This window comes from Nelusetta ayraudi, unplaced genomic scaffold, assembly GCF_046127955.1.
Source record: "Nelusetta ayraudi isolate G7.1 ecotype Tasmania unplaced genomic scaffold, CSIRO-AGI_Nayr_v1 ptg000042l, whole genome shotgun sequence".
NCBI classification, from domain to species: Eukaryota; Metazoa; Chordata; class Actinopteri; order Tetraodontiformes; family Monacanthidae; genus Nelusetta; species Nelusetta ayraudi.
Window position 1 is genome coordinate 17,152,926 of NW_027466092.1, and position 23,598 is coordinate 17,176,523.

At 42.6% G+C, this 23,598-nt stretch overlaps 4 protein-coding genes across 4 annotated transcripts; all 4 read left to right on the plus strand.

Annotated features, from left to right (window-relative positions):
• Positions 1–731: 731 nt before the first annotated feature.
• On the plus strand, positions 732–4,499 carry plaub (plasminogen activator, urokinase b). The gene is made up of 11 exons (XM_076035045.1): positions 732–862; positions 953–1,064; positions 1,139–1,243; positions 1,317–1,470; positions 1,805–1,902; positions 1,984–2,019; positions 2,091–2,289; positions 2,369–2,520; positions 2,601–2,741; positions 2,911–3,059; positions 3,151–4,499. Exons 1-11 carry the CDS (start codon positions 761–763, stop codon positions 3,343–3,345), a joined length of 1,443 nt encoding a protein of 480 aa, XP_075891160.1. The 5' UTR covers positions 732–760; the 3' UTR covers positions 3,346–4,499.
• Positions 4,500–6,366: 1,867 nt separating this feature from the next.
• On the plus strand, positions 6,367–8,416 carry LOC142893982 (DELTA-thalatoxin-Avl1b-like). Its single transcript, XM_076035047.1, has 3 exons — positions 6,367–6,978; positions 7,176–7,305; positions 7,824–8,416. Exons 2-3 carry the CDS (start codon positions 7,202–7,204, stop codon positions 8,239–8,241), a joined length of 522 nt encoding a protein of 173 aa, XP_075891162.1. The 5' UTR covers positions 6,367–6,978; positions 7,176–7,201; the 3' UTR covers positions 8,242–8,416.
• Positions 8,417–9,581: 1,165 nt separating this feature from the next.
• On the plus strand, positions 9,582–10,684 carry LOC142894262 (DELTA-stichotoxin-Hcr4a-like). Its single transcript, XM_076035528.1, has 3 exons — positions 9,582–9,718; positions 9,818–9,938; positions 10,031–10,684. The coding sequence occupies exons 2-3, from the start codon at positions 9,835–9,837 to the stop codon at positions 10,482–10,484; spliced, it is 558 nt and encodes a 185-aa protein (XP_075891643.1). The 5' UTR covers positions 9,582–9,718; positions 9,818–9,834; the 3' UTR covers positions 10,485–10,684.
• A 1,399-nt stretch (positions 10,685–12,083) lies between these two features.
• On the plus strand, positions 12,084–22,382 carry grb7 (growth factor receptor bound protein 7). Its single transcript, XM_076035048.1, has 15 exons — positions 12,084–12,296; positions 13,538–13,718; positions 14,428–14,551; positions 17,545–17,701; positions 17,789–17,910; positions 18,085–18,159; positions 18,381–18,518; positions 18,746–18,856; positions 19,035–19,133; positions 19,216–19,299; positions 19,389–19,505; positions 19,602–19,659; positions 19,745–19,832; positions 21,268–21,361; positions 21,466–22,382. Exons 2-15 carry the CDS (start codon positions 13,549–13,551, stop codon positions 21,610–21,612), a joined length of 1,584 nt encoding a protein of 527 aa, XP_075891163.1. The 5' UTR covers positions 12,084–12,296; positions 13,538–13,548; the 3' UTR covers positions 21,613–22,382.
• The last annotated feature ends 1,216 nt before the right edge of the window (positions 22,383–23,598 follow it).

Genomic DNA, 23,598 nt, shown 5'->3' on the forward strand with positions numbered 1-23,598 from the left:
AAGTTACGTGAATAAACGTTATTTTTACGTTAACCGATTAATAAATTGTAAATGAGAGTTGTAAAAACATCCAAAATTTAATCATCCAGTGCATAATCAGCTGGTTATTTTGTTTACAAAGCGCTTTGTAGTTAAATACAGCGGTTTCACTAATTAAAAGTCAATTTACAAAGTCCATGGATAAAATCATTTGAATGGAATCTCCCCCTGTCCCCACTCCCCCAAAAGTAAATAAAATAAAATTGGATACCATTGAATTTAAAGAATTGGTGGGCACTAACAAGTGTTCACATATATTCTACTGTTAACAAAGTCACATTTAAATCAAAGTTTTCCGATTGGTTTCATTATAATATGGTTTTGTGTGTGTGTGTGTGTGTGTGTGTGTGTGTGTGTTTCTATAATAAAACTTATGCAAAAATCCATTCAAAGAACCAGTGACTCAACATCAGAGGAAATTCATAACTATGTCTTAAATGAATGACATCCAAAGCCAACTATAGATTTTAAATAATTATATAATAATCATTATCTACTTAAAGTGTAATAGAAGCATGACAAGCCTTTCCAGCTTTATGAAAAAGTTTCCTGTGCAGGATATCAGCAGCAGTCACACTTCTGCTCGAATAAAATTATTTCTTCAGATCAAACCCCTTTTCTCTCATCCAATCACAACGCTCCCTCCTCCTCTGCACACCACAGACTCGACAACGTGAACCCTGAGGGTGTTCGTCCTAAACCGCTTGGTACAAGCACCTTCATGATGTTTGGATCTCAGTTGGCGCGGACGGGCAACATGACAACAAGGAAGAGATTCGCTGTAGTGTTTTGCAGCTTGGCTGCTTTGTTCATTGTTGAAGGAGTAAGATTGTTTTTATTTGTTTTGTTTTTTTCTTTGGCAACCAAATATTTCATTGACATGACTTCATCAATATTTTAATTCTGCTTTCAGGACATTTCAGGAGGGAAAAAACACAAGGATTTTTTTGTCTACTCTTCCACATCCTCCTCCTCCTCCTCAATATCCTCTTCGTCTTGGTCCTCGTCCTCCTTTGAGCGTTCAGGTGAGACTCACCCATCTTGATTCTTAACACCAATGTCAAATCTTTGTTTTTAAAGTCTGCCCGTGGTCCTGTAGGTGTGGTGTGTCTCCATGGGGGAACCTCTGTCCCCTCCCTGACCTCTGGTGAACACATGTTTTGCCTGTGTGCTGACGGATTTGAGGGGAAGATCTGTGAAAATGGTTTGCATTTGGGCAGCGTTCCACATTCCGTTTATCTCTGTATCCTTCATAACAATTCTCTCCGTTGCTTTAGCTAAAAGGGGACAATGCTACGAGGGTCTAGGACTGTACTACGGAGGCACCATGTCTCAAACAGAGAGTGGGCGAACGTGCGAAGAATGGGACTCTGCAACCAGGGAGCGATATCTGGCATCAGACATCAATGCAGGGAGGCACAACTACTGCAGGTAAGCTGCCTAGATCACACTGGAAACCTCGTTCCTGTGGTTGGTTCGATGCCTGGGTCCTTTGTGACCAGGCCAACATCATGAGTCCTATACATTTAGACAAAATTGTGAAATTATAGCCAAGATATTAGAGTCAATCATCGGCGTATAATAGAAGCGTTGTCACAGCTGAGCAGGTGCAGTGAAGACTGAGGTAGATATCAATATTTTAAGACCTACGTACAGGCGGTAGATCTTTAAATACAAGTGCAACGTAACTTGCGAGTGAGAACATCCTGTATTCACAAACTACTGACAAACTACTGGCATGTGTGGTTTCTTGTCTTCCCTCCAGAAATCTACGCTACAGACGGCGCCCATGGTGTTACGTCACGAAGAACCGACGGCGGCGGTGGGAGTACTGCAGTATTCCGCAATGTGACTCAACGACCTGTATGGGAGTTTCCTCTGATTTCGTCTAACCCAGATTTTTTTCTCCTAAATCCTAAACACATTCCGATGTTCTGTCTCTAGCCCCACCTCCGCCCACACCAACTGACCCGCGGCCAGGTAGCATCCTCACCTGACACACTTTGAGCCTTCACCTTCTGAGCTAGATTCAACCTGTTTTCGTCTGGCAGCCGTGGACTCCACCTGTGGCCGCCGCAACAGGAGGAGGCAGATGAAGATTGTTGGTGGAACCGTTGCCACGGTGGAATCCCACCCATGGGTGGCTGCCATCTTCTGGAGAAGCAGGGGCAAGGAGAACGTTTTTCGCTGTGGTGGGAGTCTGATCTCGGCATGTTGGGTCCTGACAGCTGCCCACTGCTTTCCTGACGGGTGGGAAGTGACGTCGCTCGCTGGGTTTTGCCAATTGATGAGTCAACCAGTCTGATGGCCTTGTGAACTTGTGTTTCAGGTCCCACAAAAATAGCCGCCGCTTCTCTGTGGTTCTGGGGAAGAACGCCCTGAATGAGAGCGATTCTTCAACGGAGCAAACGTTCAAGGTGGAAGAAATCATCGTCCACGAAGGGTTCGACAACAGTGACGGCAATTACATCAATGACATTGGTATGGCCTCGCCTTACTGAGGTACACTTGTGAACAAGCGGTTTAGAAAAGCAATGATTTTCTTGGCTATTGTCCTGTAGCCCTGATGAGGCTGAAGGCCAAACGTGGGAGGTGTGCTGAGGAGACCACTGCTGTAGGGACGGTCTGCCTGCCGCCGCCTCAGCACCGTCTCCAGCCAGGAGTCACCTGTGAGATCTGCGGATACGGGAAGGAGAAACAAGGTACTCTAAAACACGATCAGCTTCATGGAAACACTAACTGCAATAATGCAAGAAAATATTTTGTCCTGTCCTCCCACACACTAACCAAACAACTGTTTTGCCTGTAATCAAGTATCTGTTAGTACCTCTAAAGGCATTTTGTGGTTTTATCCTATTATTTCTGGCACAGGCTTGTGGTACAAATCTCAGTACCTGCGAGAAGCTCAGGTGAACATCCTTGCTGATGATGTGTGTCGACATGAGGACTATTATGCAAGCAAGATCACAGACAACATGTTTTGTGCCGGTCGTCCCGACTGGAGCCAAGATGCCTGTCAGGTATTCCCAACAAGTCCAGGCTGGATGGTTTTTGGTTTTTCCTGCCTAGAATGCCTTGTTGATTCTCTTTTCATACGTCTGTTTCTCGCAGGGAGACTCCGGAGGACCGCTGGTATGTGAGGTCGGCCACAGGCTCTGGCTGTTTGGTGTGATCAGCTGGGGAGAGGGCTGCGCAAAGGAGTTTCGTCCGGGCGTTTACACCAGGGTGACCAATTACAATCAGTGGATAGAGAGGAAAACAGGGCTGTCGTCTATTACAGCTGGCTCCCTGTTCTCCCACAACTGAACAGCCAGACCAGGGCAGGAACTGATCTTGTAACTTTATGAAAATTGATGAGACACAGTCAATATACTGTAAATATTGGAGAGTTTCTACAAAATAGGCGAGGGTATGTTATGTTGTTGTTACAGCACTGATTTAGATGTAAGAAAGGAGAATTGCTGGTCTAAACAACAACAAAAAAAAGAGTCAAACAGTGTTTCACAGCTTGAGGGGATTCTACGCAATATTAAAAAGGCACAAGTCAAAAACTCTTTATTTTGAAAGACTGACAATACTTTGATTATTTTAATTTTGAATGTCAATATTTTGGGCTGGAACTGATTTTTCCCGAAAAATGAAATTCAAAGTTGTATTGAGTTGTTGTATGAGATTACAATTTTGAAGGTGAGTTGGAGTATCATCTTGAAAAGCAAAATGAGCCAGAAAACAAAGAAAAACAGTCTTTTTTTTAAATCTCTAATTACCAGTATTAAGTAAGTATTAGAAAATGTAATTTTGTTTTCCATTTGGTTGTCATCAATGGATTTATATACAAACAGACTGCACAAAGAAAAAAAAATCTTATTCTCTAATATATTTTTATACTCATTCATTCATTCATTTTCCATACCCGCTTAGTCCCGAGCTCAGGGTCACGGGGGTCTGCTGGAGCCTATCCCAGCTGTCATAGGGCGAAGGCAGGGGACACCCTAGACAAGTCGCCAGTTCATCGCAGATATTTTTATACTTCATCTTGTAATTGTTTCAGAGTTTCGCTGCCTATACAATTTGTACCAGTTGGCCAGGAGATGGCGCTCCTGTTGTAAATATAATTAAATTGATGACTGTCATTGGACCCTACAACAATTTTCTTTTCTGTACAACATTTAGTTCACCACCTATTGTGTATTTCTATGTTTTGAATGTTTTTTTGCCAATCATTTTTTGACTTTTGTCTGGTCCATTTGAAGTCCAGATGAAGGCAATGTTTGATATATGATGAATTTAATTAATTAATCACTATGGCTCCAAGGAAGCCCAGCCCACCCCATATGGATTTACATGATAAAATACAACAGTTTGTCATCAAATCCATATTAAACGAGATAAACAACACAACAAATGTACATTCAATTTTAATACCACATAAAAATTGAATAAACCTTCCTTGAACCATTTACCTGGCACTGACATCAAGCAGTCAGTCAGATGGTCCACTCATATAAATATCTGGGAGTCCACCTGGACCACAAACTGGACTGGGCAGTACAGGCGAGGGCTGAGTATAAGAAAGGACAGAGCAGACTGTTCTTTCTGAGGAAGCTGAGGTCTTTCGACATGAGCAGTGAGATGTTACACTTTTCTTTTTTTTTTTTTTTTTACCAGTCTGTAGTGGCTAGTGCTGTTTTATTTAGCGTTGTTTGTCGGGGTGGCAGCCTGAGTTCGAGAGACAATAACCGGTTGGACAAGCTGATCAGGAAGTGTGTCTCGGTGATGGGAAGAAGTGTGGACTCTGTCGGAGCTGTGCTTGAGAGAAGAATGAGAGCTCTCATGCGGGGCATCATGGGCAACTCCAGACATCCGCTCCATGACACTATGGCAGTACAGAGGAGAAGCCGCGGCAACAGGCTCCTCTCATTATGTTGTAGAACTGAGCGTTTTAAGAGATCGTTTGTCCCTTTGCCTGCAGGGCTGTATATGAATGAAAGATACCTCATGAGATGCTTACTGGGACACATCATCAGTGATGTTCCTGAGTTCATCGGGCGTTTCGGGTCTTTCAACATCATACGTCCTCCCTCAGGTGACCCAGCCTAGGGTTGATCATTCCCTGGCTTGTGTCCCAGTAGCGATGGCCCACAGATCGCTCCTCCTGATCCACAGCCACCTAGAGGCTCTCTCTGCCGCCTCCATGAAGGACTTGATGGCTTTCCGTTTCCCGGCCCCGGTGATGCCAAGTTGTGTGAACACCTTGCACAATGAGCGGCCAGCAAAGCCCCTGCACCCCACCTCAATGAGCTTGCACCGTGCCCTCCACCCTCCTCTTTGGCATTGCTCGACCAGCTCCTGGTACTTTGACCGCTTCCGCTCGTTTGCCTCCTCTATGCGATCCTCCCAGGGAACTGTCAGTTCTAACATGAGCACCTGCCTTGAAGAGACGGACGATAGCACGATGTCTGGCCTCAGGGAAGTTGTTGTGATCTGATCTGGAAACTTGAGCTGCTTGTCAAGGTCAACCCGGAGATCCCAGTCCATCGCTGAGGTGAGGAGGCCAGTTGCTGGTTTGGGCTGCGACTGTGGCTGCTCCCCAGCCCTGACAAAGGCGATGTTTCTCTTGCCAAGTTGTAGCTTGCGGCTGTTGTTTTTGACCACAGCTTTAGAGATGGTTTCAGCAACTGTCTTCAGCACCTGGTCGTGCCGCCAGCGGTAACGGCCCGCCCCAAGGGCTTCCGAACAGCTGCTTAGGATGTGCTCCAGGGACCCTTTCCTGGAGCACAGGGCGCAAGCTGGAGAGTCACCCAAACCCCATATGTCATATATCAGATGTGTCTAAACTTAACATGTGCACCTTATCACCATTGTTAGTAAGTAAGGTTTTTAGAATTTTTTAGAATTTAGAATTATTTAAAATTTTTAGAACTTCTAATTATCTATTTATGAATGTGTTTCTGGTGGCTTTGTGTTGTTGTGTGTTTCTCTTGCTACTGGACACCTGAATTTCTCCTATGGGAGATGAATAAAGTATATATCGATCTATCAAAGCAGTACCCAAATTGAAAAGCTGAGTTTGTCTAATTTGCAACGCCTTTGAAACATCAACAACAAACAACAACAAGCATCAAACATAACTCATTATAAACATGTTGTGAAAAATTAAAGATAAGGATAATAACAATTTAAATGATCTTAAAAGATGCTTGAGGATACAGCTTGACTTTACATTTTATTATACTGCTTTGATGATTTGTTTAATGTCTTGGAGAGTATTTGCTATGTACTCTTATTTATATCATGTTGGTTTGTGTTTTTCATCACTTTGCCACCATCTTTCATTATTTTGTTTTGGATTTATTGGCCTTTTGAGATAAAACACCATTGTTTTCCTTTTTTATGTGCCCAATCTCTTCTTTCTGTTTGATGTTCGGTTCTTGCATCTATTGGTGGAGATGGGCATCACAAACATGATGCTTGCAGGCTTGAAACTAAACAAATGAACTGAATTAAATAGTTCACATGGTCTATTCATTAGAATAAGAAGTACAAAAAGTCAGTGATCTTTTGAGATGATCACTGACTTTTTTCATTTTAAAATGAATCTGCTCCCACCTGTCAGCACCTGTCTGAGTAATTTCAGAAGAACCAGTTTTGGAGAACCAGGTCACCGTCTCCAGGTGAAGCATGTGACCGGTGTATAAATAGAGCAATTATCTAACTCAGAGGAAGAAGTGAATTCTGGTTCTGTGACTTTGCAGTGACTGTTGCGGCACCTGATGATTAGACTTTAATGCCGAGCAGGGTGAACACTGTGCATGGCTCAGGCTGCCATGAGGTGTGTCCAAGACTGGCAGGGCGTGACTTTATCCTTGTTGTAAAAAACCAAAGCCTTACCTGCTGTCAGAGAACTGCCTTCTATCCTGCGAACCAACAGAACCTGAAGTAAGTGTGTTAAATTTGTATTCCTCTAATATGAAGAGATAAGTTAGTATGATAAAATGGCTTTTAGAGTAAAACTTTTCCTGTGCTTCCAAACTTTCCATCCCATTTTTTTTTTTTATCCTTAACTCACCATAGAGAAGTTTTGTGTTTGTGGTATTATTGGTGAAATACACAGAACCCTGAGCTTTTCTCTTCAGGTAGCCGTCCTCCAGCTACCGTCATCATGCCAGAGACTGCAGAAAGCCATGCTTACGCCCTCGAAACCAACCGCAATTGCACCATGGAAATCACCAACGACAGCACCCGCTTCTATCTTTACAACCCAAAGTAAGAACCAATAGCTGGACGTGTAAAATGTGCAAGAATCCATTGGTTTGTAACTGTTTGTGGTAGAAAAGAAACCTAAATTCCTTAGCCATCTCTATATGAGAATATGGGCATCGCTTAACTTGTGCCTCAGTGCGTTTTTGCATTAAAAAACTAAAAATGATGGTCGGTTGATAATCAAAATTTTGATTATGTTTGCACTTTTTACTTTCTGACACGTTTTGTATTTATTCATCGAGTAGGTTCTATAATATAAACATAAGAAAAGTCCTGACAATAAAAAAATGCCTCTGAAAAACAGTTTTCAATGTTCAGCCTTCAGATAAATCACATTTTTCAAACTCAGCTCCAACTCAAACAATTTTAACAGAAATTCACTTTAAATTATGACTTAAGGTAAATGGATTTATTTTTGTGGACTCTAGTTTTTAGTGATTTTCCATCTGCTGCCATCTGAACAGAGGTTAGGGTAAGCCTTAGGGTTCGCTCTGCTCAGCTGTTCTCCCTCCGTCCTACAGGGTCTACATGCATAGCGGCTTTGTCTACAGCCCTGCACAGCCCACCCTGCTTACCAACAAGACTGAGGTGTGCTCCTTCACCAAGGACGACAACACGGCCTCCGGGGCTGTGGGTGTCATGACCTACGATCTGTTTGATACACATACCAAAAGATGCACTGATTTGATTGCCGTTATGTTCTCTGTGCCGTTCGACTACAACATCTATGAAAACTGGCATGCAGTGGGCCTTTTCGAGAAGACAACGGGCTGCGACGAGAAGCTGTACAACCTCATGTACAAAGACAAGGATTTCATACACTTTAAGCGTGCCAAAGGCGATGGCAACGGCCTGGTGCACCAAGAGAAGGGCATTTCTGTAAGGTCGTGCATGTCTTCGGAGGGCAGGGCCATCATTAAATTGGAGCTGTATGACTAATGGAACTCCTTGTAAGAAATATCAGAAATATAGCACTACTGCCAAATGAGTGATGACATGTTGTGTACGGGTGCTTTGAACAAATAATAATAAAAAAAAAACACAACTTTTTTGCTGTGTCTGCTGTAAAGGAGTCTCTTAAAATACTACGACAAATAAAAACAACACACCTCTTGTGTACATTCATTCCAACTTGTCATTCATTCACAGATACTGTTCTCATCAGCAGGGTAAAAAATCAGCAGGGTGTGTGTGTGTGTGTGTGTGTGTGTGTGTGTCAAATGGAGATAAATACTTTTGATCAAATAATCTCTGCACAAGCCATGTATAACTGCCCTGTACAAGACACAGGTGGGCTTTAGCTTCTCTCCCAACGCCAGCGGGAGTGAGACACTGATGGTACTGCTGGGGTGGGGCGATGGCTATTTCCCATGTACAGTGAATATCTTACAGTGTTTCTTGTAACAAAAATGCAAACATTACCAATTATGTCCAGACCACCTCAATTGAGGAGCAAGACGCAGTCAAGGCTACAGGGGTATCAAGACCTAGACCAGGCATGGTGTAACTACAGCAGGGGAGCCATTTGCAGCCTGTTAAGCTTTTTAATGTGGCTCCCCGAATAAAGAATTATATATTATATTATATTAAATTAATAGTAAGAAAGTAATTAAATAGCTGTATTTCACCCATTTTGCAGTGTTTTAAGAGTAATTTCAATAAAGAGTTAAATACCACATGATTTCTCCATATCCCATGATATATTCTTTCTCCTATGAGGTGGAAAACAACCCCTCCATCTGCTCCTGCTAGTGTCCTGTCCATCGAAAAAAAAATTAGATGGACAGGACACTATCGCTTCCAAAACAAATACATCAAGCTGATGCTCAGTTGTGTAGCATAAACATTGAGTACAGCTGTTCTTTCGACTACAGGCACAACATTGCTATTTGAGTAAGTTCGCACAATAATAATGCAAATATGATCTGACTACTACAATTCAATTACATCTTTGTTCGTAAAGCAAAGAAAAATTATAACGTCTAGTCTTTTTTGTCAACGTTATTGAATCTCCAGCTCTCTACAGCAGACATGCAATGAGTAACACTTCATGTTGACGTGAAATTGATGCCTTAAAAGGTTTGCCTTCACCTCACGCTCAGACATTTGAGCCACCATAGATGCTGGGACAAAAGGATGTGGTGTCTGCGACAGCTCAGTAAAAAAAAATCTGCACAAACTGGATTCAAACTTGACAAAACATGATTACCTTTTATTTTAAAAACAGACAGTTGTTAAGCAGCTGCGCCCTCTCGCCACCCATTCGCAGACACACCTGTGGTGGAGGTGTCAGCAGTAGGTGGAGACATTCAGTGCTCCGTCTAAAACATTCCACATCCGAATGACTTGAACAGACCGAGTCAGATCAGGAGTCTGCCAAGCAAACAGCACATAAGGCACCCAGACAGGAAAGCAGGTAAGATACTTATTTTGAAAAGTGTGATGTTAAAAGACTTGCAGGCTCTGCACAAATATGGCTTTTATCTGTTACTGAGACCTGTGCTTTTCCTTGTAGCCCTTCCACGACGCAGAATGGGTGAAAATGCAGAGGATCTGGCGGCGAACCAGAAAAGCCGAAGGAACGTCACCATAGAGATCAGCAACATCACTGATAAATATTGCCTCCTTGACCCAAAGTGAGTGAAAGAGCAGACAGGTAAACAAGCTGGATGGATTTCTGCTGGCTTTTGTGGATAAACTGCCTCTATTTCTGCCTTTCATACTAAAGGGTTTACCTGGAAAGTGGCGGCTGCTACAGTGCCCCACAACCAACTGTTAAACCTGGGAAGACCGAAGTGTGCAACTTCTCCAAACACCCTGGCCAGTTCACTGGAACAGTGGGTGTTTTTACTTATGACGTTATCAAGAAGGGTGTCAACGATCACAATGAAAAAATTGCCATCATGTTCTCGGTGCCCCACAGCTACACCATGTACAAGAACTGGGTGGCTGTGGGGATCTATGATAAGGCAAGAGAAACTGATGAGAGTCTATACAAGGAGATGTACAACAATAAGGAGATGACCAATTTCACTCGGAGGGAGGCTGACGGCTGTAATGTCACATTCGAGGGCAATTCCCTGGACGTCATGTGCACCATGTCGCCATTGGGCAGGGCCATCATGAAGGTGGAGGTTTGGGAGAAATTTTTCTCTCAAACAGAACAACAGCATGGCTGGTAGATTCCCTGTCATCCAGGTGCTTGAGCTGCAAAGCTGGGTTTCTTCTTAGGCCATACAAGCAAAGTACATACGCCTTTGACTGAGGCAATCAATTGTGTCAAAATGATCCAATTCAACACTCTGCTGTGATGGGTTTCGTAAGTTTAGCTCCATGTGCATCTGTGCAGTTGTGGCATCTGATCTTTCAATAAATGCAATGATTAAAACCTGCGTCTGATCATATTTTGTTTATAGAAGGGAATTTCAGTTAGTTAGCTTGTGCCACACATGCAATCATTATCATCATCTATTAACGATTTAATGGTAAACCAGAGTAACTGCATAACTGAGTTGTGTTTTCCAGTATCTTGCCATTTATTGAGCATGCTATTAGTTGTTATTTACCTCAATAAAATTTAGAATACCTTATATTTTCCAGTTTACAACTCAGCAACCTTGGTTTTGCATAGCCATAAACCCCCATTTGTCAGCAACATTCTCAGGGCTGGTCATGAATATTTGCAAGCCCGCTACTAGTGCACCGTGCCCACTCAGTGTGTGTCGTGCCACCTCTCCCTCTTCAGTCAAAATCTTAAGTTAGGGTGCCCCTCTCCTCTGAATGTTACATAACCTTGAGGAAATATAGAAACTATTTAGAATTGATCAAAAACAGAAACACATAGAAATACACTTACAAGACTGACTGACTTACTGACTTACTTCCTTCCTTCCTTCCTTCCTTAACCATCGCGTTGGCGCCTCCCAGTGGTCCGGCGCCCGTATGTGCCGCTGATTGGCATCGAAACCTTAAATTTGCGAGACACTATACCATACAAAGAGTTTGTAAAATATAATTTTGAATTAATTCATCCATTCATTCATCTTCCATACCCGCTTCTTCCCGAGCTCAGGGTCACGGGGGTCTGCTGAAGCCAATCCTAGCTGTCATAGGGCGAAGGCAGGGTGACACCCTGGACAAGTCGCCAGTAATTGAATTAATCAATAATATAATTATAATTATCACTCTGTTGTTTTGTTTTTTTATGTGAACCAGTCAATCGAGTTTAATAACGACGGCATGATGAGGTTCCTAAAGCTTGCTGCAACTTCTTTCAATACGCAGATTTGTGGATTTATGTTAACCTGTACCCTCTAGTGGTGCTGTTCACTTTCACGTGATTGAGGAAGCTGGCGGGAGGGAAAGGGGGGAGGGAGTGTGGGGAATTAATATTGAACATATATTCCTATACGAAATAAAATGTCAATTTCAAAAATTAAAAAGTTCGAAAACGTTATTGAATAAATAAAAAAAAAGATGGAAGCCGGATTTAAACGTCACTGACTTCCATCTGACAAACGTGAAATAAATGTCATAATAAAGGGGACCAGTATCAGACCGGAAGTCAGGTAAAGTTGGATATTAACAAATGAATATCGAGTATCCACTAGTTTTACCTAAACACCCAATTGAGTGAATACTCGTGGAGTGAATACGGTTAATTAGGAAAAGGGTTTCCCCTTCAGATAAACACGATTAAGTTTGACAGACGCTATTACGGACCCGGAAGGTCTTCACGCTTCAACATTTGAACTGGTTCCAGCAGCAGCCAGCGGCGGCAGGTTGCGAAGGGGCGGGGCTACGGCGCACCTGAGACGGGATCCGGCGGGCGGCTCCACACGTCGCCGTGTATGTGTGTCGGTGGTGGTTCGGCTCCGTTCACTTTGACACGTTTGAGTTATTATGCGAGGCATTCCGTCGTCACACTTTGGGACTAACACCATGGCGTAGGTCCAACAGCTGAAAGTTCGTCCGTTAAAAAGAAAGATTGGCAGGTGGGCTGTATGTTTATCCCTCCCGGAACTTCTATTCTACAGGTTCCCTCCAACAGGTGCAAACGGTGTAAAACCAGCGACTGAAACCAACGTAACTGAGGAATGTGTACTTTTCCACGTTTGGAGTATCGTTTCATTTGGGCGAGCATCAGTTTGGCTCAGAAGACTTGTTTTCGTATATTTTGCTCGTAATTTCACTTCGTACTCTTGTGTCTCCGTTTGAATATGTTTATGCAGCTGAACATCACGAAAGGCTTTAGATAGATGGGTTTGGAAAATAGAAATATTGAGTAGAGCAAAAGGACCTCCTGACAAAAAGGACATGCTGAATGAACACCACTAGAAAAACTGACACTAGGAAACTGAAAGTGTCGGTTCTTATTTTCACTTTGTAAACACTTATAAATCTTATATTTTATTAAGGGGACAGAGAGTGCGCACTCTCTGTACCCTTTCATGTTTAAAAATTGGGTGTTTGCACCTATTGTAGTTGGCCCACTGATCCGTTTTAGTGCCGCATTTATCACAGATCTCCAGATTGTTTGTTTCGTGGCTAATCAGTAAGGCGTGACGTCACCACTCTGCAATGACGAGGCGATTAGTCAGCACGGATACAAAAAAAACCCCAACAACAACAACAAAAAAATAAATCAAGTCTAAACTACATACCCAGTGTTTGGAATGTTTAATATGTACACATTTTTTTTTTAAGTATTACTTAATGTTAAATTAGATCCTTTTCTGGGTTGAACTCTTAATCATTAAAGAAGAAACTAAATCTGGGAGCACTGAGGCTGCATCAGCAGGGGAAACATGCCCTTAATGCAGAAAACTTGAGAAGATTAACAGGCATTCCGATGAGAACACATGGATGCATGGTGGCAGGCAAAATAAGAGTTGCATTGTGGTTAATCGACTAATATGGCACATGATTTGACATTTTCAGTTTAAAACTCATGAAATGTCTCAGGAATGTTTCCAGTGCGTTGCTGAGTTTATGTCATGAATGCAGTTCTGAAAGCAAGAGAGGCAAAAGGTGATTGCTCCTGGTCAAAATCTCCTTTTGAAAAATGTTCTTGTCGTTTACATAAAGAACAAGAAAAAGAACACACCCAGACGATTTTCGCTTAAATCTTACTTTTTGTGTTCTCAAACAGAAATTCAAAGTCAAAATAATAGGTTCTGTTTCCAACTTCAAAAACCTGCTATCTTCTAAGAAGTGCCCTGTGATTGTCCTGCAGGCTGTGGTAACATGGAGGTGGCTGCGGGTCCCTGGCCTGAAGTCTTCGAGGGCGATGACGGGACGGAGGCCCGCGATGGACGAGACGTGCTGCTGGGGAGTTCCACGCTCACCCTGGCGCCTCTGGTGGTCGATTCTCCGTCCGTGAGACGGTCGCAGCCCATCTTCATCTCATCCAACAGGTGAGAATTTAGCGGGTGGGTTGCCTCTAAGGGCTGTGAGTCAGCGGGAAGTGGGTGAGTCACCTGATGTGTGGCGAGACTTCTGACCAGAGCGAGCGTTGTCTTCACACTGGAGGCACCATTAAGAGTGAGACCGTGCCTGACCCTCAGTTTGTACGATTTAATGGAGGTAATGTGCGCATTATGTGTGTTACATATTATAAAAGCAGCCCATTGTCTTAAAACAACTACATTACAACTACATCTCCCTGAATAACTGTTCCCCGCTTTGTGACAGATAATATTCTGTACTTTTTCTAGACTCAATAGCAAATATTGCACTGATGGTTTCTAAAAACCTTGCTTATCCCCGCCTCTGCACAATTGACTGTGTTTTTGTATTGTATTATTTAGTGCTGCAACAGTGTCTGTCTATCTATCTATCAATCTATCTATCTATCTATCTATCTATCTATCTATCTATTTCAAATAACTTTTAAAGGCACTCTTTAAAAAAAGAAAAGAAAATTCAGCTTTGCCTGTTGTTATCACCCAAATGCCACTTTAAGCAGGGACAGAAAATCCAGCTGGACAATATGTCTGACTTGTGAATGGCGATTGAAAATGGATAGCGTTACGTCCTTCTTCTGTTGTATGTTATTGGCTGAACACGTCTTCACAGTTCACTGTGAGTCCATGTCGTGATCTCTTATTTAACGTTTATTTTGAGGGTGAGAGCGGACTCCTTCTCCACCTCCGTCCCCTCCATCCCCAACCCGTTCCCGGAGCTGTGCAGCTCCTCCAAGTCGCCGGTGCTCATCAATTCACTGCCGCCGCCGCCTGCCAACAAGCATGTGAGCGACACACAAACACGATTTCAAACAATGAGAGTCTGGACAGAGTCTTGTTTTTATTGTCACGCGAATCACGCCTTGCGACAGGTGGCGGTGTGATGTAAATCTTTTAGACGTGTCACAACCTGTTTTTCAGTCAGGCAGGTGAAGACTTGGTCATGTGAGTGACAGGTTGTTGTCATGCTGCAAAAGCAAAAAAACAAACAAAAGAGACAACATGTGAGTTGCATCTCACCTGGCTATTTTACTATGGAGGAATTGGACTTTTTAAGTGTAACAAACAGACAATGGTAAGGTAACTACATGAAAAAACTAATTAGGTGCTGATACAGTGAAAACTTTAATTTAGTCATAATTTGAAGCTAGTTAAACTGCAGAGCTGTTACTCAGTTTGTCCTTTTTTCTTTTTAACTAATTGTTCATCAAATGCTTGTAAAAAAAAAAAAAAAAAACCCTAAAGGGAGGAGAACTGATTTCACAGTGTTTTTTACAGCAACAAAAAGTGCTTAATTTCTGAAATGAATGGACGCAATGCAAGAAAATGGTGCAAGTGAAAAACAGAAAAATCTCTAGTCAGATAAATTCATCCACGATAACTTGTGGTGACACAGGATATCAACAGTATATACCTCTGTCTGTTTTATTTTTATCATAAAAATGCCATTAAATCTGTGATTAATGGCAGTGACCCATCCATAACAAGTGGTAAAAGAAATAAATGTTGTAATGTCTCACCAAAACACACACACACACACACACACAAAGAGGAAATAACCTGTTTTCGTAATATGAATCCAACATCTGTTGAAATTGGACTTCCTATCTTGTTGTCGCTGGCAGTGGGTGCAATCTGGAATGCTGCTCCGCTCTGTTTTGAAATCAAGCGTGTGTGTGATGATCTCACTCGATCTGCTACTGTCACGACGTGTTAGTGTCACGTTAGCAACACGCACACACTCACACACACACCGCTGACGGATCGTCCCTCCCACACAGTCTGTGAGGCTCATCTGCAGCCGCCAGTGGCCCCGACTGACACCAGAGGCCATCTAACCGCTCTTGTCTTGTTGACTGACAGTCCGCCAGCCGACTGCAGGTTTCTGGTTGGGCTGGTTTGTCCTCTTTTGGTTCCGCACACGTCTTCATTGACCCCTGAACAACCTGCAGCGAACACACACTGTAACATGACAGCTCGGAAAAGAAACAAGTCTCAGCTTTCTAGGTGTTTTCTGAGAGAGTTATTAAAACATACTGCTGCTACTACTAGCAATACTGCTACCACTGCTATCTATCACTACTAATCCCTTTCCTTTCTTTGTTGAGGCTACTCTGAAACACCCGTTCCAACCTTCATGCAGACACGTTTTCACCTCTTTTCCTCGCTCTCAGTGGCATCCTGCACCTGCTTCATCTTCACTTCCTATAACCTCACTGACATTCTTTCAAAATCAAAATTCCAATTCTGAAGAATGTATTGTATTCCCCCTGAGAAGGGGCCCTTTGGAAGCATTCGGAGGCTTGCGGTTGGCTCTTGAAAACGTAGCCGTGAGAGGTGACTGGACAAACCTGCAGAGTGATGATGTTCCTTCACGACCAGCAGAGCCAGTTGTTAGCAGCATGAGGCTTCCTGTCGTTACAAGGGGTGACATTTGTCGTGCGTCGAGCCACGTCTGAAGAGATTCCTGACGCTGTTGTTGGTCTGGGGTAGAGAAAAGCCTGTAGTGCTGTTCTCTGCTCTTCTCTTAATGAGGAACTCTGACGAAGCTGCTCACACTGTAGCAGCCTCAATGGAGCCAGCGGTGTTTACAAACCTGCCTGCAGCTTCTGCCACTTTCTCCCCAAAGGATGCCAATTAGTCCCATCTTCCTCGCCTTCTTGGAATAATTCATATTAAAGCTTCTCAAGATGGATCTGCAGCAATTTAGAATACACATCTCAGCCGTCCGTCTGCCTGCTGAGTTTCGAATCCCTCTGTCACATGAGGGAACTATTTAGATTGACTGCCCATTTCACAAAATGCTGCAGAAGGTGGGAACTCGGGGAGAAATTCAACACATACATTATTTGTGGTCGTTTCGTTTCTATTTCATTGATAGAGGTTGCTTTTAATTCAATTTTAAAGGTCCAGTGTGTAAATTTTTTAAGGACGACTGACAATTCTTATTTAGAGCACTTTCACGTGGGCTTCCTTAAAAAACGGTGACGCAAGATGACAGCTAACTAGGAGCAAGACCCTTGTTGCTCTGTATATATTCATATATCTATATATATACAGTCAGGTCCATAAATATTGGGACATTAACACAATTCTCTTCTTTTTGGCTCTGAACAGCATCCAATGGATTTGAAATGAAACCATCAAGATGTGCTATAACTGCAGACTTTCATCTTTAAGTTGAGGGTATTTACATCCAAATCAGGTTAATGGTGTAGAAGTTACAACAGTTTGTATGCCTCCAACTCTTTAAGGGACCAAAAGTAATGGGACAAATTAACACTCATAAATCAAACTTTCACTTTTTAACACTTGGTTGCAAGTCCTTTGCAGTCAATTACAGCCTGAAGTCTGGAAGCCATAGACATGACCAGACGCTGGGTTTCATCCCTGGTGATGCTCTGCCAGGCCTCTACTGCAACTGTCTTCACTTCCTGCTTGTTCTTGGGGCATTTTTTCCCTCCAGTTTTGTCTTCAGCAAGTGAAATGCATGCTCAATAGGCATCAGGTCAGGCGATTGACTTGGCCATTGCATAACATTCCACTTCTTTGCCTTAAAAAAAATTCTTTGGTTGCTTTCGCTGTATGCTTTGGGTCATTGTCCAGTATACATACAGTATGTGTGCATGAGAACTGCTGTACGGGTGGGAATTTATTTTATTGTACTGCGAATATACACTTTTTTAAATGTATTTATGGACAATATGTTGAGCTTTTATCAAAATCAAGCCAAATTTTTACACGCTGGATTTTGAAAGCACTTTCACATGTTCTGCAGTTGATAAAGGTGTACGGTGAGGACAGCCACAGCCGCTCCGTGTGGGTGTCTCCGTCGGCAACGGCCAGAGACGTGTGTCACATGTTGGTCCAGACGGCTCACTGCAGTGACCAGGAGAACTGGGCGCTGCTGGAGGTGCACCCCAGCCTCGGCCTGGGTAAGAATACCTGTCAGTCTCTCTGAACGCCACTGAAATGGCTTTGTATGTATTGTATGGTATTTAAATGAAGGCTGTTGTTCACAGAGAGGTGTCTAGAGGACCACGAGGTGGTGCTGGAGGTTCAGGCGACCTGGTCCCTCAAAGGCGACACCAGGTTCGTTTTCTGCAAAAACTACGCCAAGTACGAGTTCTTCAGGAAACCAATGGTACGCTGCCCGCAGCATGTTGCAGCTCTCAAAGTGTGCAGATAGGGGTCAATAGAGAGCAGCTGGTATTGGCCGTATAAACTCTATCACAATTAGAACCATTATTCTTTTGGATTATTAATTTGTAAAGGGGCCATTTCCTTCCAAGCTTTAATGAACTTGTTGTTCCTGCAGCTTTTCTTCCCGGAGTGCATGATCTCCGACAGCGCTGATGTCAGCAAAGGGATGACGTCGTCAGAGCTCATTCAGGTATCCTTGTAGTTGTGGGTCTTCAGTCACAGACATATAAAAGTCTCCTAAAGCCATTAAAACATGTCAGAGTACAGTATCATAACATTATTATGTAACATCTGGGCTGATTTATTTATTTATTTATTTAAACAGCCAGGGAGAACTCAGATAAAGTGATAATAAAGTAATATACTTTATCTTGATGATTTTATCTCCTAAATTTCTCCCATTTTCTCCAGAATCTTCTGAGGTCGGGCACATGTCCAGAAATTCAGGGTTTTCTTCACGTGAAAGAACCCAGCCGTAAAGCCTGGAAGAAGGTCTACTTTTTCCTCCGTCGCTCTGGACTCTACTGCTCCACAAAAGGCTCCTCCAAGGTCCGAAGCTCCCGTTGAACCTCATGCAGCTCCACGAAAGCCGATAATCATTCTCACGCTGAGAAATTTACTGTGTGTGTGTGTGTGTGTGTGTGTGTGTGTGTGTGTGTGTGTGTTGTGTGTGTGTGTGTGTGTGTGTGTGTGTGTGTGTGTGTGTGTGTGTGTGTTGTGTGTGTTGTGTGTGTTGTGTGTGTTGTGTGTGTTATGTGTGTCTGGGGGGGGATCAGGAGCCCAGGCACCTGCAGTACATGGCCGACTTGGATGATCTGAATGCGTACTCGGTGGTGAACAGCCGTAAACTGTATGGAGCTACAACAGACTTCACCTTCTGTATCAAGGTAGCGTCAGCAGCATGAGCACTAGGACATCTGTTTATAGACCAGACCATAAATACCAAAAGTGTGTGTGTGTGTGTGTGTGTGTGTGTGTGTGTGTGTGTGTGTGTGTGTGTGTGTGTGTGTGTGTGTGTGTGTTGTGTGTGTGTGTGTGTGTGTGTGTGTGTGTGTGTGCGCGCAGCCTTCTAAGAACCCAGTTCGCACTCAGGACCTAAAGATCCTGTGTGCAGAGAACGAGCAGACGAGAACATGTTGGACCTCTGCGTTCAGACTGTTCAAGGTATTTTTTGTTAAAGGGATTATTTCATGCAGTCAGTGCATGCAGCCAATGACCCACTTTGATGTTTGGTTCATGCATCCAGTACGGGAAGCAGCTCCAGTGTAACTACCAGTTATCCAAGGCGGCCCCACAAATCCAGGAAGGGCGCAGACTCTCAGATGGCAAAGTAAGATGATGATATGAAACTGTGAGAGGGTTGTGCGGGATCCTTGTTGCTGCGCGTCTCGCTGAATTTACATCCGTGTGTGAGCGCAGTCCAAGTCCGAGGCCAGCCTGGTGGCCATGGACTTCTCAGGCAAGTCCGGTGGGCGGGTCATCCAGAACCCGATGGAGGCCCAGAGTGCTGAGAGGGAGGAGGCGCTAAGCTGGAGGGTAAGGGAAGCTTGGGGCTGGCATCATCCGCGACTGAGTCTTCATAGCAGCTTGAGTATTCTGACTGTATCTTTTTTTGTGTGTGCGCTGCCTCAGAAGAGAGAAGCCCTGCGCTGCAGCCTGCCCAACCTGAACTCCGGCACCAGACCGTCCTGTGAGTGCATGCTCCACATCTTCCCCGCCTGGTCTGGCTCTGTGTTCATCTTGCTCCATCTCTCTCTGTCTGTCCTCACGCGTAGCCATCCACAAGTCTCAGCCGTGGTTCCATGGGGGCATTTCCAGGAAGGAAGCACAGAGGCTGATAGAGAAGCAAGGTTTGGTGGACGGGTGAGTGCAACTATACTATCTTTAGTGTACTACTGCTAATACTCTGCACTGGTGCTCCGTGTATCGGCAGAGTGCATGACAGTCTTAATTAGTCACGTGTCATTAATTCACTGATGGCCATGTTGACATGATGTTGTGTAACAGCAATGGCAAGGCATCCATGCTACTTTACCAACGAGGAATGGGAACCTGATTTCTGATCATTAAACGTGATGCCAATGTATTTACACTGGGACAAAGCGCTTTACAGCCAGCAGTCACCTAAAACAATCAACCGCAATCACAAACTAACAACAACATACAGCAGAGAAGACAATGAATACAACAAACAGATTAATCAACCAAACCCTTGTTTGAAAGACCTATGGCAGCAGGGACAAAAGAATATTTAAATCTATTTGTCCGGCAGGATGTATCTGCAACATGACAGGAGCAACACAAACTCATCAACCAGGGGGCGGCTCTGGTCAGAGAGGATTGAGCGAGCCTTACTTTCTGAGGAGTTCTGAGCTTGCGCACATCAGCAAAGTCATTGAGATTAATGCCTGCAATTTTGCTGCTCATTCGCACCATACCTGGCAATTAGTTTTTATTTTTTGAGGGAAAGTAAACCGGAACAGCAAATAAAAGAAAAGGTCAAAACAGATTCAGTAAAACAAGAATAAAATATTTTCAGAAAAGGGCTGTAAACATTAAAACTCTGCAGTTTCTTAAAAAAATACATGCGCTGATGTGTCTTCTTGCAAACAGCATCGCCATGGAACTGAAAAGACAGCTTGTCATCAATATTAGTGCCAAGATATTTATAATTGTGGAACATCTCAACAGCTTGATCCTCAATGACAAATGTTTGCGAAAGTCTAACAACATTTCTTTATTCTTTGACACTTATTTACTTTCATATGTAAAGCAACATTTTGCTTCCACTAACGCTAGCTCGTGTTCACTGTAGCACAGTCAGCAGCACACTGATCTGAACAATGTTAGTGATTATTACTATCCTTAACGACGGACTTATGTACAATTTAAATATAGTTCAAACAGAAGCTGTTGGCTTAAGGGAGGAAAATGAAGGCTGTTGACTCTTTGAACATTGTCTGCACAACATCCTTGTACTTTGGGCTTGCTGCCTTCGAGGACTAAGTCAGCTAAGTAAGGAAGATTATGATCTAGGAATCACTTTGAAACATGGCATGACAAATGTCATCAAGTAAAGCACGCGTTCATACACGTTTCTGTCACAAAAATGAGAAGCTGCAAATAAAATGATGGTGACGGCTGTCTGTCGGTGTTTCTGCTCCATGAATCGCCAGACATTCAAGGCTCAGTTTGGCAGCTAACACTCTGACACACATTTGTGTGTGTGTGTGTGTGTGTGTGTGTGTGTGTGTGTGTGTGTGTGTGTGTGTGTGTGCGCTGCCTCTGCTTGCTGCAGGATGTTCTTGATCCGGGAGAGCCAGCAGCACTCGCAGTGCTTCGTTCTCTCGCTCTGCCACAAGCTCAAGACCAAACACTACCTTGTCATCCCCGTGAGTGCCCGCCCCTCCTCCCGCATGTTAACACCTGGTCCAATCAGGACCCAGCTTTCGCCTGGAACGGTCTTTCGCCCCACGCTCTTCATTCTCGCCTGCAGTGCGAAGACGGTGGCAGGAAGTACTACACCATGGATGACGGCCTGACGCTGTTCATCGACCTCCTGCAGCTGGTGGAGTTCCATCAGATCAACAAGGGGATCCTGCCTGTGAGCCTCAAACACCCGTGTGTTTGCGTAGCTCTGTGAAGCCCGTCCGTCCTTGTCAGCTGCAGCCGCAGCCGCAGGAGCAACAGCAACAGCACACCTGGGTCACAACAGGAGCAGTGGTATGAGGACGTGGATGTCGTTTAATTACTTCTGGAAGTCGAAGAGCTCAACTCCTGCTGCCTCCTGCACACTCAGTTTGATTTTAAATTCACCTCCACCAACAGCTACACACCTTACCTGTTCATATATTTCTTTTTTGGTAATCAGCTAACTGTTTTCCCCATGGAGACAGCTTTGTCAACCACTACTGACACAGTTTTAGTGCTCAGTTAACGTCACTGGAGGAGTGAGTGGCGATGCTGGGCAGCAGGGGGTGCTGTGAGTCTGACCCAGTTCCTGCAAATATGGATGCCAGCGTTTCAACCGAAATAACAAAGTTCACTGTGATGTTGGCATCAAGAAAACATGCCAGACTGCAGTCATGTAGCACATTACTTTTCGCTCCTTCCGATGTCTTTGCTGTACTTGTAGCAGCGCTAGCTGGTGAAGGGAAATTGCATGAAGATTTCCCAAAGGTATCAAGCATTCTTTTATATTTTTGTTGTTGTCTGTTTTGCTTGTTGTTTACTAAAAATTAAAAAAAAATATGACCTTGAAGTGAAACACTTGCACACTCTTGTGCTTCAAAATATTTCCCCAAATCTTCCTTTAAAATTGGCGGTGAATCTAAGTTGACTCTAAATAAAATAAAAAGTAAAGCTCTGAGATTTTTTATGAATGTGGCTTGTTTTCAGGAGTATTTGTAAAAACTATTTAAAAAAAAAAAAACTGTTTACACATTACCAGCTACTTTGTTGGCACTAATTTGGGAATCCAAACACCATCATTATCATCACCATATATATGTGTGTGTATATATATGTGTGTATATATACATATATACATATATATATATACATATATATATATATATATATATATATATATATATATATGTATATATATATATATATATATATATATATATATATATATATATATATATATATATATACATATATATATATATATACATATATATATACATACGTATATATATATACATACGTATATATATACATACGTATATATATATATATATATATATATATATATATACATACGTATATATATATATATATATACGTATATATATATATATATATATATATATATATATATATACACGTATATATATATATATATGTATATATATATACGTATATATATATATATATGTATATATATATACGTATATATATATATATATGTATATATATATATACGTATATATATATATATATATATATATATATATATATATGTATATGTATATGTGTGCGTGTGTGTATATGCACTATGCTGTTTGTTCTGTGTCCAATTTATACAATAGTAAAATATTATCATGTTTGAAAAAGATATTTCCATCAGTTTTTCAGTCCAGTGTTTTCAGTTTCCGCACATTTTAATCAGTTTGTTGATTTTATGTACTTAAGAAGTTTTGCACCTTTTTCAGATTATATGTGGAATAAATTCTTTAATGCTGTTCTATCTCTAATCCAAGGCTATTCATTTGAATGCAGATATGTACGATGTGGAGATGTGAGACCTATGGATATGAATCGTCTTTCATTAAATGAGATGACGGACACACACACACACACACACACACACACACACACACACACACACACACACACACCCACAGAGGAATAATTATTTTTATTATTTGATTAATGCAAGTCTATCCAACCCGCCTGGAATTTGTTGCACCATCCTTGGCACCTGATTCCTCTTGAGAACCATGGCTTGTCCTGTGCGATATTTTCAGAAAAAAATAGTCGGTTTACTCAACATTACACAGACCTTATTAGCAACGGTTTACTAAACAAAGATTTTGTTTAGATTTCTGTTTGTCTCTGTGAGCGCTGTAATTGAGATTCTGCCTACTCACTTGAAAAATGGACAAATGTAATATCTGGGGAT